Source organism: Triturus cristatus, chromosome 2_1 (genome assembly GCF_964204655.1).
Source record: "Triturus cristatus chromosome 2_1, aTriCri1.1, whole genome shotgun sequence".
In the NCBI taxonomy this organism is placed as follows: Eukaryota; Metazoa; Chordata; class Amphibia; order Caudata; family Salamandridae; genus Triturus; species Triturus cristatus.
The window spans coordinates 264,950,334-264,968,045 of record NC_140581.1 but is presented as its reverse complement, the minus strand read 5'-3'; the positions used below and the strand labels follow the sequence as shown (position 1 = coordinate 264,968,045).

At 44.8% G+C, this 17,712-nt stretch overlaps 1 protein-coding gene across 1 annotated transcript in view; it reads right to left on the bottom strand.

Annotated features, from left to right (window-relative positions):
• SPEF2 (sperm flagellar and cilia associated 2) overlaps window positions 1–17,712 on the bottom strand; it is a 1,083,747-nt gene that overhangs the window by 952,853 nt on the left and 113,182 nt on the right. Inside the window, exon 5 of the mRNA XM_085631001.1 lies at window positions 7,843–7,983. Coding sequence (XP_085487127.1) covers window positions 7,843–7,983 — 141 coding nt within the window. The remainder of the gene's footprint in view (window positions 1–7,842; window positions 7,984–17,712) is intronic.

Below are 17,712 nucleotides of genomic sequence, written 5' to 3'. Positions count from 1 at the left end.
AACAATCCAGCTGGTTCACTCTGGAACTCAGCACAATGAAATGCAGTTGCAAACAACTACAGAGATGGCAAACCACCTTCAAGTCAGCCCTCAACAAATACCACCACCAACTCAAAGAGACACTGAAAGGCCGCCCCGGGCAGACCACATCGAGGCTAGTATTAACCACACCAGGGAACTCTTCACTATTGTTAGAGAGTTCAACTGTCCAACAGCCACCGAGAACACAATCCCGCCCTCACAGGAACTCTGCGACGCCCTATGAAATCACTTCAACAAACAAGATATCCACCATCTACAGGAACGTCAAGCCCCACCCTACTGACCTCCTCACCCTCCCCACTCCTACGGAAGCCTCCCCCAACCAACATCTCACTGCATGGGAACTGCTCACCACACTAGTCACCACACCCATAATGAACTTCATCAATTCAGGAGCACCCAATTCCTCTTCAAACTAGGAATCAACGAGATCAGCCACCAACTCACCACCATCCTAAATGCATCCATCACCACAGCCACCTTTCCTGAAGCATGAAAACACGTAGAAGTCAGACCTCTCTTCAAGAAACCCTCTGCAGGCTCCAGCAATCTCCAGAACTACTGCCCCATCTCTTTACTCCTATTTCCTGCCAAAGTCCTGGAAAAGGCCACCAAACACCTGGAGAGAAACAACCTGCTAGACCATTCCCAGTCAAGTTCCCGAGCCAACAACAGCACCGAGACCGCCCTGATCGCCGCCATGGACAACATCTGCACCCTACTTGACAGAGGAGAATCGGCTGCCCTGAACCTTCTCGGCCTCTCCGCAGCCTTTGACACTGTTTCACACCACACATTCATCAACAGAGTGCACCAGTACGGAATCAAATGAGATGCACTCAGATGGATTGCATGATTCCTCATGGGACGCATGCAGAGAATCGGTCTCCTTCTTCCCCTCGGAACCCAAGAGCACCATCTGCAGGGTCCCCCAAAGTTCATCCCTCAGCCCCACCCTCTTCAACATCTACATGACGCCTGTAGCCAACATCGTCATAACCCACAATATCAACATCATATCCTACACCAGACACCCTGCTCATCCTCTCTCTCTCAGCTGACCCCACCACAACTAAGACCAGCTTTCACAACTGCATGAAGAAAATCGCAGTCTGGATGAAGGAAAACTGAAGCTCAACACGGACGAGACTGAGGTGCTAATCCATGGCAACCATACCTCCCTCTGGAATGACACCTGATGTCCCGCTGAACTCTGACCCACCCCCGACACCAAAAGACACTACCCGCAAGCTCGGCAGCAAACTCGCCATGAAACAAAAGATCAATACAGTCTTGTCGGCCCGCTTCCACACCATCTGCGTGCTCCGAAGAATCTTCACATAGCTCCCAACAAGCACCAAAAAAACTGTCATGCAAGCCCTAATCACCAGCCATCTGGACTACAGCAGCACACTGTATGCAGGAACCACCACGGAACTCATGAGAAGGCTCCAGACGATACAGAATTCAACCAGCCCAAACAGACCAACATCACCCAGCACCTGAGGAACCTCCACTGGCTCCCCGTCCAGAAAAGATGCCAATTCAAACTACTGACACACGCCTACAAAACCCTCCATGACCAAGGACCAGCATACATAAACCACTGCCTGAACTTCCACCAACCATCCAGAAACCTTTGTTCTGCCGCCCTGGCACAGACATATCGCATCCACAGCAGCCACAGCAGGGGATGATCATTTTCTCACCTCGCTGCAAAGACCTGGAACACCCTCCACCTCCGAACGTCACCCTCACTGTCAGAATTCAGGAAGAGACTCAAGACCTGGATCTTCCACTAAGTCCAGCAACTCAGTGCCCGGATACCCTCATGGGTGATAAGCCACCCTCTATAAATACTGACTGATTGATTTTTGATTCATTGGACAGGCATGCACGACGGGAATGTGGAAATATGCATCCTGCAAGACCAATGCTACCATCCAGTCTCCTGGATCCTGGGCAGGTAGGACATGAGTTAGAGTGAGCATTTTGAACTTCTCCTTTTTAAAAAAGGAATAACAACCACAACCCATTTCTGGTGTCAGCACTCTCTCTATGGCTCCTTTGGTCAAAAGAGCCACCATGTCCTGGTAGAGAAGAGATAGGTGGTCCTCCATCAGCCTGTCGTAAGTAGGTGGCATAAAGGAAGGGGTAGTCTCGAAGGGGAGTCCTAGCCCAGAGAAATAGGGAGCAGGCTCTGCCCAGAAGGCATGGCTTCAGTCAGCGCTGGAGCCGTTGTCAAATGTCGCACCTTGGGCTTCGTGTTGGTGTCTGGAGTGCTGGCAGCGCTGGGCATGTCGGTCTCTAGACTGGTGCTGGGGAAGGTTGACATGATACTATTGATGCCCATTCTGGTCCATCTGTAAATCCTTGAGGCCCGATAGGTGCTGAAGCTGTCGGCGTAGTTCCAGTAGGGGCCTCTCCCGAACCCACGGGGCCCAGAGGTGCGCCAGAGGGGATAGGCTGCTCAAATATGAGAACCATGGCCTCATAAAACTCTTGAATTCGAGCGGTGGTCACTTTGGCTTCCGGAAAATGTAGGGAGGCATGGAGTCAGCTCAGGTGCTGGCTCAACCGCGAAGCCAGGCCTCAAAGTGATGCTCTTTCATAGGCCAACAAACAAGGTGAAGTCGAAACACGCTTCTCCTTGTGGGACTGAGACTTACTCGAATAGCTCGTAGGCTTGGAGTGGCTTGGAGTGGGACGACAATCTCAGACTCTACGACAGCTCCAAGGACCTTCCTCTCGAGTGTTGCGACATCACACGTCAAGATGTCAGAAGCTTGAGTGATCGCTCCCTCAAGGCCTTTGGATGCATGGGCGGCAGATGGAACAGGCATCCGGGTCATGGTTTTGCTCGAGGCACCATAGGCAAACAAGGTGCGGGTCCGTCACCGGGCTTGAAGCTGGCCTTCTTCGATGCCACTCCAGGAGGAGAGACCTCAAAAAAGACTTCGACATAATGTTCAAAAAAGCTTACTCAAAAATAAACTAAGGGGTAGCTCTTCCTAGAGCTGCGCAGGCAGGCGGGGAAAGAAAATAACTGACTAGTAGTGTAACATTGTTTCGGGTCCTAAAATAAGGAAGGAAATTAGTCCCATACATAAGACGACATACCTCCTCATAAGGCCTTCCCTTGCCCCATCTCTCTCTGTTTTTCCCCATTTGTTATATCTCCCTTTGCTTATCACCAGTTTCTCTCCCTATCTCTATGTTTCTTCCTTTCTTCTTCTCCCCCACCATCTCCTGTCTTTCAGCTCCCTGCTGCCATAATCACATGTAGGATGGTAAAGTGCTTTCTCGGCAGACCAGTGAAGGAAAAAGAAGGGAAGAACTAGTAAAATGCTCCAGTACTGAATCCTCTACCAGGGTAGCCTTGGTTCAGTGTTCATGCCTTTGGTCTAGAAGTCCCACACACAAGAGGTTGACTGGAAAAGAAACAGTAGAGCATCTTCTAGATGTACCAAATAGCTAGACGTAATCAGAGAGGGGGGGGGGACATACAACAGTGGCTCTTAACTTGAGGTCCAGGGACCCCCTGTAGTCTACGGCACCTACTCACTGGGTCAACGGCTGCTCTATTTATATATACTTTAGATTACTAAAGTATATATAAATAAAGAAGCAAAATGTGCAAATTAAAATTTTTAAATGTTCTGTCAATATGAAGGAGTTTGGAATCGGAGGCTAAAAATTTAGTAAGTATCCTCAGATTAATTAGAGGGCTCAGTTCAAGTGCATCAGACAGAATATAGAATGGATGATGAGTAGCCTAAAATTTAGAAAAGCTCCAACCTTTCTATTAAAATGAAAATTTCGATTTTTTTAAATGTGTAAATTGTTTCATTTTTCGTGAATTTATTTGATGAATGCTTGTTTCTGTATTTTTGTGTACTGTTTTACAGTTCAAATCACTGAAAATGCTTAGGGTGGGGCCCCAGGCTTCCAGTAATGGCATTGGGGTCTCAAGATTCCAATGATGACTCAGTGATGGTAAAGTGGTGGACCAAAGAAATCAGAAGGCTAATAACAAGTGACACTTCAGCACTAGAGTTGCAAAGCTATTGTGCAGAGCCTGATAGCCGAAGGCCAAGTTCTCTTCCTTCACCGCTAGAAGAGAACAAGCACCCATCCCTAGGATAGTTATCAGTTTTAGCAAGTGGTGTTGCCCGAGGCCACTCCACTTGCGGCCCTTTCCATCTTCCCATTTAACTTGGACAGTACTGTCTGAGCGTAAGAAGATCTCAGAAAATACCATAAAGTCTCTAGGACATGCTGCTCTCTTTGGCCACTATTGACCAAGATTGCATCATCGGCTTGCCATTTTTTAGGGCTGCTGTATTAAGATAACAATGACTTTTTGTGCCCGATTACGAGTTTGGCAGACAGGGTTACTCCGTCAGAAGAGTTGCGGACATCTTGCCTGCTAAATTACAATTCCATTTAATCCTATGGAACTTGTAATATCATAAGGCTGACGGGATATCCGTCATGCTTGTGACGGAGTATCCCATCCCCCGAACTCGTAATTAGGCACCTTTCAACCTTGTTGAGCAGCTGTTGCCCGGCCCGTGTGCAGTCAGGTAGTGCAAGCAAATATTTCACAAAATGACACCAGGTATGTTTGCTGTTGTTAATCTTCCACCCACTCGCTCTGTTGTAATTGTAAGGCATTCATTTCAGGTGAGATCGAGCTGCAGGTATGATTCTAAAAGAGGTGTGGCCTGTGCCATCCAAAAAGATGCTTTGCCCCTGCTTTCTATCTTCTAAAATGGCAGCTGTCACCCACCGACACCATAAAAGGAGAAAGAAACAGGGCACGCGTCAGCACTGCTGGGCAATGTGGCAGACCTCTCAATCCTGGAAATATTTTCAGGGTGGTTTCAGATTTGCCTGAATATGGGTTGGCGCTTGTGAGAATGAAATCTGTAGATTCAGCTCTGGCAACCTGAAAGTGACAGACCCCTTTGCAACACTCTTTTCTTTATTATAGAAGTAGGTGCGCATATTGACAACACAGGCACACAGGCGTCTACCATTACTTGTGTTTCGACTTAACTCTTGTTACTAAAGTTTTTCAGTGGAGTAGCAATGTTAATAGGAGTTACTGGTACCCAACTTAGTGATGCTTAGTGATGCTTGTTGTATTCATCCTAGAAGACTGACATGCGGAGCTTGGAGCAGCACGATTTAAACCAGCCATCTCCAGGTTGCCTTCAGATAACCACAATAGGAACATGGACTACTGAAATGGCTTAACAGGGATATCTGCTGGCCGTGTGAGTCTTCTAGTATAACACACGTGTTCTAAAAATGATGTGTGTGTATCCACCACCCATGCTTAATGCTTCTAATAATGCACAGGTTGTTTGTGCACGTTAAAGAGATTTGTGTGTAATCTCCTTGCATGTTTAAATAACCATAAAATATATATATATATATGTACCTGATTCAAAGCACTGTGCATAAGTGTCGCATCGGATATTTAAATCCTAAAATGAAGCAGTCGCCTCACAGCGGGGCCGACTTGAGGTTGAAAAGTGGGACCAGGAGAAGAAAATATTGACAGAATGGGGAAGGTGTGTAGCGAATGATGTTCACACAAAGAATGTATCTGGGTGTAAAAGTAAGAATATGTACTGTTTTGGCGCTTGTTTTTAGAAGGGAGGAGCACTGTAAATATCACAACAGCATTTCTCTATTATTACCACAAACATTGCCTGCAGTAGCCATAAATGTGTGGGGATGGTCCCTCACTAACCACACAGATAGCATGTCTTAAAACCTTCAGAATTGCTTCGAACTTCAAATGCAGGCTACTATTATTACTACTGTAGTCACAAATAGGGGCCACTTTTATTTTGGTGCCTGGGACTTTTTCCTCTCCCAGTCCTTCACTGACAGGATACTGAGGTGTATAAGGCAACTTCTATCTGGAAATAATGCAAAGCGGAGCACTATGTTCACATATCGAAAGCAATCAAATGGATTAGACAGCTGATGAACGACCCTGATGAAAGTTATAAAAGTGCATCAGAAGTCTCATGACACAAGACAAGCATTCAATCTTCTTGTAGTAAATAAGAGAGACAGATGTGAAGCGAAGTTCTGAAACAAGGGACTAGGGCCAGATGTATCAAAAAAGCATTTCACGATTCACAAGTAGCGATTTTTACCGAATCACTAATTGATTAATGGCAAAATATTATTTATGTAGGAATCACCAAAGATTTCGCAATTTTTTAATATTACCTAATAGTGATTCGGTAAATAGCAAATCGCTACTAAATAATATTATTCTATTCATTCCTAAATGTGAATGGTTTTGCATTAGTTAATTTGCGATTACCTAATTGGTAATCACAAATTAGCAAAGGCAAAGACAAGGGTGCCCGGGGGCCTTTGACCCCCCTGAAATACCCCCCCAAAAATGTGCACATGTAAAGCACAAACATACCCCAATAGTATGTGTGCACTGGCACTTTGAAAAATGCTGTTTGTGCATTTTTCAAAGTTTGCACATGGTAATAGTATTTCATATATGCACGGTTCACATTTAGGAAAGGCTTCCTACATGTGCATTAGGGATTTGCAAATTGCAATTGCCAATTTGCATTTGCAATTTCGGTAATCGCGAAAAATTCTGATTACCTAAATTGCAAATACAAAGCCTTTCAAACCATAAGGAAAGGCCATTTGCATTTGAAAATGGCCGAATGTTGTGATTCACATCCTTTGTGAACACAAAATAGTTTCATACAGCGGGCCCAAGTGATAAGGTGTGGTGCAAGGGAGGATCATATATATAGCATGAGCATAGGAAAGAGTAAGACATCTGGGGACTAAGTACTGCCACTATGCTGCATCAGAAAAGGAAACAGGCATAGAAATTGGAGCTGGATTCGCCATCACCAATCTCTTTGCCTCCTATGATGGTCAATTAAGCAAGTCCTGCTGAAATGAAAACTGATGGGTAGAACCCTTGTCAGTTGAGGTAGAGGGTAGTGTAGCCTTGCACTGAGGATCCGCCTAGAAAGGAAGGTAACAAACAACAGTGCCAGCGTCAGGGAGCATGAAAGATTTTGAAACGTAAATCCCATTCCATTGATCGCTAGATGGCGAGAAAACAGTCTTACTCTTTTTACTTAGAAGTAACACAAATTGTTAACACATCAGAGACAATATGAGGTCCAAAACACAGTGTATCCATGGAGGCACATAAAGAAATCACACAACTGCTTTTTGGAGTCATTTTTAGGTCTAGTATTAGCCAAAAGATTTTCATGTCACTAAATTATATGTATAATATTCTTACTTTAAAGTGCTTTAAACCAGCCGAATTCATTTGTTAGTAGGGTATTGTGTCATTCACACTATTATTCTGATCACTACAAGTAAAACATTGTAAATAAGTTACATCAGCCACTAGTTAATGTCACAGTGAGTGACAGCATTCTTTCCTTTCACAAGCAGCACATCCGTACACAAAGTAGTCTCCTTAAGTGCCAGGGACTAATATGGAAATATGTGCTTTTTGAGACCAAAAAATAGATTTTGCTTATAAGCATTTTTTTTAGATTGACGAGGACTCAGACACTTGGCCAACGATAAAGTTTTGTTAACACCATGACAAAGCCAAAAGGCTTATGGCCAATGCCACACCTATTAGCTCTGCCAATGATTGCTGTTATGCAGGTGTCTAGGGAGAAAACATAAATTAAAGTAGGAAATAAACAGGTGTTTTATGACCAAGTCTGTCATAAGATATGCATTTCTACAGTCACTGTAACATCTCACCTCTGCTTCCCTTTTCTTTTTCAGCAGTTTCTGACCATCAAGCGCTTTCAAGGTGCGATTCGCAGGCGGTTTGGGGATCTGTACAATAGCTGCTTGAATGCGTGCCATAATTTCATTCTGTTTCCTTCTTGCTTGTCGCAGCTAAGTAAACAAAAGCACTTGTTATTTGATTACCCCTGTATTTCAAACCGAGGCATGTTGGCAAACAAAGTCATTATTTTGCTTCCCCTCATCCAACTAACATGCCCCTCAGAGGAGGCAATTATTTATATTGTGTAAAAGAGTTGGTTTAGCAAGTGCTTCTTCCAACAGTATCCAAATGTACGAAGCACTGTAGCATACTATGGAGCAATCCTCTGCTAGTTATTAGTGTAGCTGTGTCTAAAGGTCTACAGAAAAGGGAACCCCATGCTTGTTCATGGGAACCAGTAGAGAGGAAGATGTACATTTGGGTTTGAAGGCTGACTGCAAGTGCACTTCTAGTCTGCTTGCAAATTTGTATAAGACCATTGGGTCATTAAAGAGACAATCAACACACTTTCTATCGCTCCAGCTCAGCCTTCCACTAATGACACAATGGTCAGCCTTCTCATGATCTTCATCTTTCTCTTCCCCTAACACATACACCACACCATCAGCACCTAGTTCAATATGCCGATGACTGAGCCACGTTGCCTTCATCTTTTTCCTCCCCCCTTATCCTCTTTCTAACCAACTTTCTCTCTTCCCTCTAACCAACTGTCTTTTTCTCCCCTCGAATGCACCACTCTCCAGTCCCCTCAGGCTAAGCAAACAATCATGAATAACTCACGGCCTAACTTCTCATACACCATTCAATGACATGCCCCAGCCTTACTTACCAACTCTACCCAGGTTAAGTCTTTCCTCAAAATTCTCAACAGTAAGATTACTCATCCAATTTCTCTTCTCGAAATTCCATTTCCTTCTCTCCTAGCTCCCATCTCTTCTCCATCTTCATCGAACTTCTCCTCTCTGACAAAATGCCTTTGTGTTGATATCAAACTCAACACCACACCTACTCTTAAAAACACAGAGTGGAGATGACATTCCACTAAGAGTTCACAATACAATCCCACCGAGGTACATAATACACATACACAACTGCCTGAGGAAGAATATGATCTTAATAGAATCATTACAGCACAGCAACACTGAAGACATGCTTGACAGATTGCAAATGTATGCTGGTCCACCTGTGCACCCACCTCTACTTTCTTGTGTGCATTCCTAAGTACCTAGAGACCTCTCTGTCTCTATACCTTGCTAGCATTCACAGAGAACAAACTTACGTTCTGGAGCACTACCACCAATACCAATAGGCATCCTTTCCTTTTCAAGCTCCCATCAAAACCAAACACTACTATCACACCAACATGAATCATTTACAGAACCTGGAACAAATTTGCCCTGTTGAAACTCGACTCTCAACTTTCTCCATTGCCTTAAATTGAAGATGGCAACCAGCTGTATAATTAGTTCTCCAAAGCTTTCAACAAACTCATCCTTCATAAAACATTCTGTCATCCTAAACAATGACATAAAACACCAGGGAGAAATGGTGGAATAAAAAAAGGTAAACATTACAAATAGCTGCACTTCAATGTCAATGGAAGAAATGCAGAAACGTGCTCAACAAAGTTTGCCTCCAGCAATTCAACAGGATTTACAAATCCATACTCACAGGTGCAAGAAGACTGCATTATTCGAACTGGATCTCCAAGACCAATTTCAGCACTAGGAAACTTAAGATGATCTTCACAGAATCCCACACAATGGAGTGCAACATGGCAAAAACTTGTCAGTGTAATGATTCTGAAACACCATCACAGATCCCTTTATGACATAAGCTAAGAAGTTAGAACTTCAGTTCATCAACAAAACATCAGCCACTCAGCCCCCAGAGCCTTCAAGGGCAAGACAAAGATGACAACTATTGATCAACAGATATTGAGCACTTGCTTCATTGAAGCACATTTTTATCGTCAGAATATCATAATCTGGCCTCAGCTAGTAGCCTGTAGGGTCACCATCAGACCCCTACCTGCCACAACCCTTCAGGAACATTTATCTATTACAGCCAAAACAAATCCAGCACTGATCACCACATAAGTACCCCAGGACAAATGTTCTTGCATCTAGGATCCCTAAAGAAATTCCAAGCCACCACATTCACTGTTATGTCATACCTTGATGGTGAAAATGATGGAGCACAGATTTCACCTATAAAATGTATGCATTATTATATGACAATAGGCTGCAGACATGATTTCTAAAATGGCACGTAGATTGTGGTGCAAGCAAGATGAAAACATAAGGCCTGATCAGAATGCTTCAGTTTGGAGGTGCTTTCATGTGAAAACATGCTCAATTAGTTGAACAGCCATGTTTATATGTGATTAATCAATATGTAATCTCACTATAGAATGCACATTAATTTAGAAAATGTATTTTTACTTTCAAAATGGCATCATGTATTTTTGCAAGAGTAGAAATGTGCTGAATTGTGTTTAACAGTGTAGAAAACCAGGTGATTTCAGTTTGCTTTAGTGGACTCAGCTTACTGCAGTTTTGCCCTTGAACATTAGAATGGAATGTGCTCCTCTTTGCTACCAACTTTCAATGAAAGGGCTTTGTTAATAAATCACGCCCTCCTATTTCCGTCTCTTCGACCTTCACTATGTTGCATATGTTTGTAGCCTGTTTAAACGTGGAGTGAAGAGCATACATTTTTTTTCCTAAATCACAAGACTAAAATTTTAACAGGAACACGCCTGATTAATGACGTATCCAGTCAGCCCATGGGGAGATGATGTGTCTTGAAGTTCTGATTGAATCAGCTATGAGGACCGAGCACGTGAACTTTTGCTTGAAATATGGCGTACAAGTGCCTCTTTTTGCTCATTTTTTTCTGAGGGCCAGGCCCAGTTGATGTGCTGGACACAGAGACGGGGAGGAGAAGGAAGGAGGGGCTGTATCTGTGGGGGCTATTTTGCAGCCCGAGACAGAGACAAAGACTAGCACAGCGAGGCAGAGAGAAAGAGTTGAAAGGATCAGAACAGATTTAGATTTTAGGTGCTAAACTTTAAATGTCATGCATTAACTAACTGCTTTTGAAAATATGTATTTTTCCTATGCATTTATTTCTCTTTATGGGAGATTTCTGCCATTATTAATTATTGATTAACCTTGTAAGACTTACTCTTTTTCTTAGAAACTCTTTAAGAGTTTTGACTGACAATTTGTGCCACATTTCCCTTCCTATGTGTGATGCTTGTATGCAGACTGTAATATGTTCTGTATTAATGCTATTTTTCCTATTTTTCAATTCTGTAACCTGATTGATATTTGACTAATGAATAAAACGTCAGAGAACCTTAACTTTTGACTTAAAATAAAACCCTTTAAAATAACTCACCACTCTCATTATTGCCTTAAATATTGTTTGCATTTAATTTTCATATTTATGTAAAGTCTCCTGTTTGGTGAAACACGGTCATCAAAAGGTCCATCATTTCACCCTTTACAGCGGTAAACAATAGACAATGAGGTTTTGAATAGGGAAATTACCAGGAGATTACCGCTGGATCAGTTGTTGGCAGCAGAGGATGGTTAGTGCCATCACCAAAAGGAGCATAGTTAGTTTAATGCCTAGCTGTAATATGTGCTCGTGGTGGCATCCTCGAGCGTCCTCGTGTCTATAGTGTGGCTAGAGGATGCTGGTTGCGTGACATGTAATTATACAAGTGCTGTTCCATGTTCGGTAGCCGAACGTCACATGCCAGGATTCTGGCAGTTGTCGGAGATCCTGGTATGCGGCGCCGGCACCTGGTTGTGGGTGTGTTGCATTTTACGAAATAAAGAAACTTACAAGCAACAAAGTCTTCTTGATTCCCCTTACTTCATCTGGCGACGAGCGGGACTTGGTCGTAGAGGGTGGTGGAATAAAAGATCATTGGTTCATCTTTCTGATTCTCAAGCTGATTCATTACGTAAACTATCCAGTCAAGAATTAGAGGAGTCTGATTGGGTTCATTTACTACATGATTTGCCTTCTGATGTTAGAAGTTCTTCCATCCATTCTCCTGTTATTCTTCCTAGTTTGGAACATTGTGTGGACGATCACTCCGTTGTTACAAACTCCGATGCAAGTGTTTCTTCTTCAGAATTGGGGGTTCGTTGTAGGAGATTACCCACAAAATTGAATGACTATATTTTGTCTTGACGTTGAAAGTTATAGCCTCTTGTAGCCTTTGTTATATTGTATTCATGTACTTTTATGCTGCAATGGATTCTATATTGTTGTTTAAGTTTTGATTTGTGTTTAGTTCCTTGTGGGGAGGGAGAAGTTGTAATATGTGCTCGTGGTGGCATCCTCGAGCGTCCTCGTGTCTATAGTGTGGCTAGAGGATGCTGGTTGCGTGACATGTAATTATACAAGTGTTGTTCCATGTTCGGGAGCCGAACGTCACATGCCAGGATTCTGACAACGTTATTCAGTTGTCGGAGATCCTTGTATGCGGCGCCGGCACCTGGTTGTGGGTGTGTTGCATTTCACGAAATAAAGAAACTTACAAGCAACGAAGTCTTCTCGATTCCCCTTACTTCACTAGCGCTAGAAAATAATTGCCCAAGTTAGATAAAGTCCTGATTCCTGTGCTCAGAACCTGAAGACTGGCAAAGCAGTACTGGAAAGGTGATGCAAGAAAGAGATTGCTGGAGTGGTGTGAGTATTAATAGGGTTGTGAAATGTTAATGTGCTTGCAGGTATGTTTTTGTAGTGTTTAAAAATACTAAGGGTTTTGACTGTGTATGAAATTTTGCTAATTTTTACTTGATGTTTTTCATTTTGTTTTATTGATTAAATTTGTAATTTCATAGGACAGATTTATTGATTATTGATTTATGTCTAACACTTTATGTTGAGTCGTGTTGCGTTTTATGTTGTTTTTGAAGACTTCCGGGACGTAGGAAGTTGGATGCCCTGTAGGTACATGGGGAAAAACGTCTGGCAAGTGAAGTCGCACGGTGTATTGTCTGGTTGCCCTGTACGTAGACGGGGAAAAATGTGTGGCAAGTGAAGTCGCACAGCCCATTGTCTGGTTTTAAGTTGGTAACATCGTCGTGTGTTATCTTTAGGGATATTTTCCGTGTGAAAGTGGTGTATGGATAGCGAAGGCCACCTGTGAAATTTCAGCCTTAAGAACAGGAGCCGATTGTGAGCTCTGATTACTCTTATCCCTGGAAAGGTAACAGGTCTCCCCTAAGCTTGTAAGAAGGGTAGGGTAGAGGGAAGTGCTACTTTACCGGCGAAACTGAATAATTCTGTGGTAGGGTAGAGGTAAGCGCTGCCTACTGGAAATACAGAATTCTTGTGCAAATGGACTACATTTTCCATGTGAATGTGTGTAAGTGAAATAGCACTCGGTGTTCTCGTGAAAATCTGGCCTTAATTCTCAGGAGCATTGTAGTCTCCTCATGTGTTTAATCCCCAGAGAAATGGTTAGTGTGAGAAGTTGGCCTGATGTATGATGTCACTAGTTATAGTGTACACCTTATATCAGTCCAAATACCCTTATGGTGATTGGTTGTAAAGTCAACCTTATAGACCAGCTATCCTAGTGGTAGCATGGACAAGAGCAGTCTTAGGCTAAACTCTGAATGGCATGTGAAGCCAGCTGTGATACCATATATAATCCCTTGAATACCAAATGAAAGGACACCACAACAGATATATATAAAATAAAGTGTATTTATTCTAAGCAAACCCTCAGCACTCTTTATGAGATTAGAGGTAAGTACAACACAGTCTTATTTAAGCATACATTAAGTCACACAGGTAAGTAATACAGTTAGGCCCTAGGGGCCACGCAAACCATATACTAAGTAAGTGGTATAAGAACCACTGTCACGGAAATAGAATAGGCCTAGGCCTAGGGAATCGCTGGGGCTACACTACACTAGCGTTAGTTAGGAAGTGGGAGGCCCACGGGATTCGTGTGCAGAGTGGAAACACTCACGCGTAATGCGTAAAAGTCAATAGCAATAGTACAGTTTAGAAAACGGTAGATTTAGGACACTTCCGGAGTAGCTAGGAAGTTGAGACTTGAAAACTAGACACTAGGATAGTCACTATCCTGATGAGCACCGGAGTACCCAAGTTACCTAGCCCACAGGCTGCGGGTGCATTGGGGTGAAGATGCGTCGTTTTTGTCGTCGACTCCTATGGATGCCTGAAGAAAGATGCTGACAGGCAGTCAGTGAAGAGTGTCCGGTGGATCCCAAGGCTGGGATCAAGAAGAGAAGAGACCTGCAAGCAGAAGGGACAGAGTCAAGGTCACTAGCCAGTGACCACGTGGAACCAGGAAGGAACCAGGCGATGTCGTGAAGATTGCAGGTGAAGGTGAAGCTTGTCGCTGCAGCCAGGAGGACCAGGAAGCGTCGAGGACGACCAGGACCAGGAGGCGAGCTGTCCCATGGAGGCTCTTGCTGTCGGCGGCGTCGAAGTTGGACTAGGACTCACCAAGCCTTGGCAAGCGGAACCCACGAAGAACGAAGGACTTGCTTCTGGTGCAGACCAGGAAGGTCTGGGGTGCTTCTTCTTTGCAGAGAAGCGGGAGCCAGTCTGGAGGAGCCAAACCAGAGCAGAAGATTTCAGGGTGCGTCGTCACAGAGGCCACTAGCCAGCGGGCAAGCAACCGGACAGACGCGGCAAGCAGGAAAATGCTGAAGGGCCCCACGCAGGACTCGTGGAGTGTGGGGGGGCTGATCTTCGGTGCAGATGGTGCTTGGGGTTGGGGCTTCTCAATCCCCGGTGCACAACTTCGAGGGTACCTCAGAAGCTGCGCTGTAAGTTACTAGCCACTTTTCCCAGGTAGCCGGTCCCACGTCGCTCGTCGCCTCCACGGATCTCAGCTCTGCTGCAGATGTGGATGAGGGTCGGAGAAGTCTGGAAGTCAAGGCTCTGGTCGGGCTCTGCAGTCGGTTCCTCGTAGAACGGTCGCAAAGCAAAGGGTAGTCTCTTGATGGTGCCTGTTTGCACAGGGTAGCCACTCCTTGGCTACAAGGGAGATTCTTCAGTCTTCTTCTTTCGTCGAATGTCGAAGGTCCAGAGTTTCTGTTCAGTTTTGCAGGTTCAGGATAATCTAAAGTCTTGAGGCCCAACTCCCACTCTTATACTAATCTGGGGGGCTGGGATACCTGCTAGGTCACGCCTTATGGGTGGGACCTGGGAGGGGGTGGTTACACCCACTTCCCTTTGTCCAGTTTCGCGCCAGAGCTGGGGCTGGAGTGCCCCAGCGCCGGTTTGAACTGGACTATGCAAGGAACACCTTGTGTGCCCCAGGCATGTCTCATTCCTTTCAGCCCACCCTGCCCCAATACACTAAAGGCTGTCTGGGGAGGTGCTAGCACCTCCCCAAGCAGGAAACCTATTGTCCAGGCCTCCCTGGCTGGGATCACTCCCAGCTGCAGGAGGTCAAACTTGTGTCGTGGCAGCAGCATCCATTTTGTGATGCTGAGGCTTTGGTCAGAGGCTAACAGTTGAAGTATGATTTTAACATGTCTTTCCCTCTAGAAGGGGGGAATAATATTCTCATGTCCAGAAATGGCATGGGGGTATTATTCCACAGTGTTAGACACCTTACACGACATGTTTCGATACAGCCAAACCATAGTTACCATAACCGTCTAAGATTATAAGGCACTTTAAGAGTATATGGTAGGCTATATCATAGAACAGCTATAAGGACAAGGTTCCGAAAGCTGCAGACAGGCTCAGCTCATGCTAGAGCACCATCTCACATGTTACCAAGCACTCTGCCTCCAGGATTGTCAAGCCCTGCCATAGGAGTGACTGATAGGTACACATGTGTCTATATGTAAGTTAGGTATAGGAATACTACACCTAAGCAAGGGGTGATTACACGACCTTGCCCCAGCTGAATGATCAGCCAGTTGTGTCAAAATGGAAGGCCAGGCCAGGGGTGGCATAATACATGCTGCAGCCCCTGGTAGGCCTAGGGTACACCTATGCCCTGGGTACCTAGGGTACACTGTACAGGGGCCAATAAGGTGATCCTATCCAAATGGGTTATGCACCTAAAGTACATAGTATTAATTTAGAGAGAGAACAGCAGGGCTGTGGGTCTGATTAGCAGGCCCACAGCCACATCTAAGTCGAAAACCAGTAAAGCAAAAGCAAAAAGTGGGGGTGAACATAGAAAGCAGACCCTACTCTCCTACACAACCCCCCCCCCCCAAACTTAGGGACATTAAACTAACCTTGACCAGTTGAGTCTTCATGTTCTAAGTGGAAATATCTGGAGAGTCCATCTGCATTGGCATGGTCAGTCCCAGGTCTATGTTCCACTGTGAAGTCCATCCCCTGTATGGAAATGGACCACCTAAGAAGTTTGGGATTTTCACCCTTCATCTGATTTAGCCACAAGAGGGGCTTATGGTCTGTCTGAATCTTGAAGTGAGTGCCAAACAAGTATGGCCTCAGCTTCTTCAGGGCCCAAACCACAGCAAAGGCCTCCCTCTCAATAGCTGACCAACGTTTCTCTCTAGGGGTCAGCCTTCTACTTATAAAAGCAATGGGCTGGTCTTGACCATCTACATTCAGTTGTGAAAGAACAGCTCCCACACCTAACTCAGAAGCATCTGTCTGGACAATGAACTCTTTGGAGTAGTCTGGACTTTTCAGAATAGGTGCACTGCACATGGCCTGCTTCAGGTCATCAAATGCTTTTTGACAGCTTACTGTCCACAGAACTTTCTTTGGCATCTTCTTGGAGGTCAAGTCATTAAGTGGTGTCACTATGGACCCATAGTTCTTAACAAACTTTCTGTAGTACCCAGTCAGGCCCAAGAAAGCTCTGACCTGAGTCTGGGTAGTTGGAGGAGCCCAGTCCTTTATGGTCTGGATCTTGCTCTCCAGTGGTTGAACCTGACCCCCACCAACTAGGTGGCCCAGGTATACAACCTTGCTCTGCCCTATCTGGCACTTAGTGGCCTTGATAGTGAGGCCTGCCTTCTGCAGGGCCTCTAAAACATTCCTCAGGTGGACCAGGTGATCCTCCCAGGTGGAGCTAAAGACAGCAATATCATCAAGATAAGCTGCACAATAATCATCCAACCCAGTAAGGACTTGATTCACCAACCTTTGGAAAGTGGCAGGTGCATTCTTCAAACCAAAGGGCATTACCACAAATTGATAATGTCCTCCTGGGGTCGAGAAAGCAGTTTTGGCCTTTGCACTCTCAGCTAGTCTGATTTGCCAGTAGCCTGCTGTTAGGTCAAATGTGCTCAAAAACTTAGCAGCTGCCAGTCTGTCAATGAGCTCATCTGCCCTAGGTATTGGGTGGGCATCTGTCCTAGTGACAGCATTGAGACCTCTGTAATCCACGCAAAACCTCATCTCTCTCTTACCATCTTGGGTGTGAGGTTTTGGCACAAGGACTACAGGACTAGCCCAGGGGCTCTCTGAAGGTTCAATGACTCCCAGCTCCAACATCTTTTGTACCTCAACTTTTATGCAGTCTCTGACATGGTCAGGTTGCCTGTAGATTTTACTCTTCACAGGCAGACTGTCACCAGTGTCCACCTCATGGGTGCACCAGTTTGTCTGACTTGGGGTCAGAGAGAACATATGTCTGTAGGATTGCAGAACCTGTCTGCAGTCCTGTTGCTGATGGACAGTGAGGCTGTCAGAAAAGACCACACCATCAACTGAGCCATCATCAGGGTTCTGAGTCAACAGGTCTGGGAGAGGGTCACTCTCTTCCTCCTGCCCCTCATCTGTAGCCATGAGTAGCCCCATGTCTGCCCTGTCAACATATGCCTTCAATC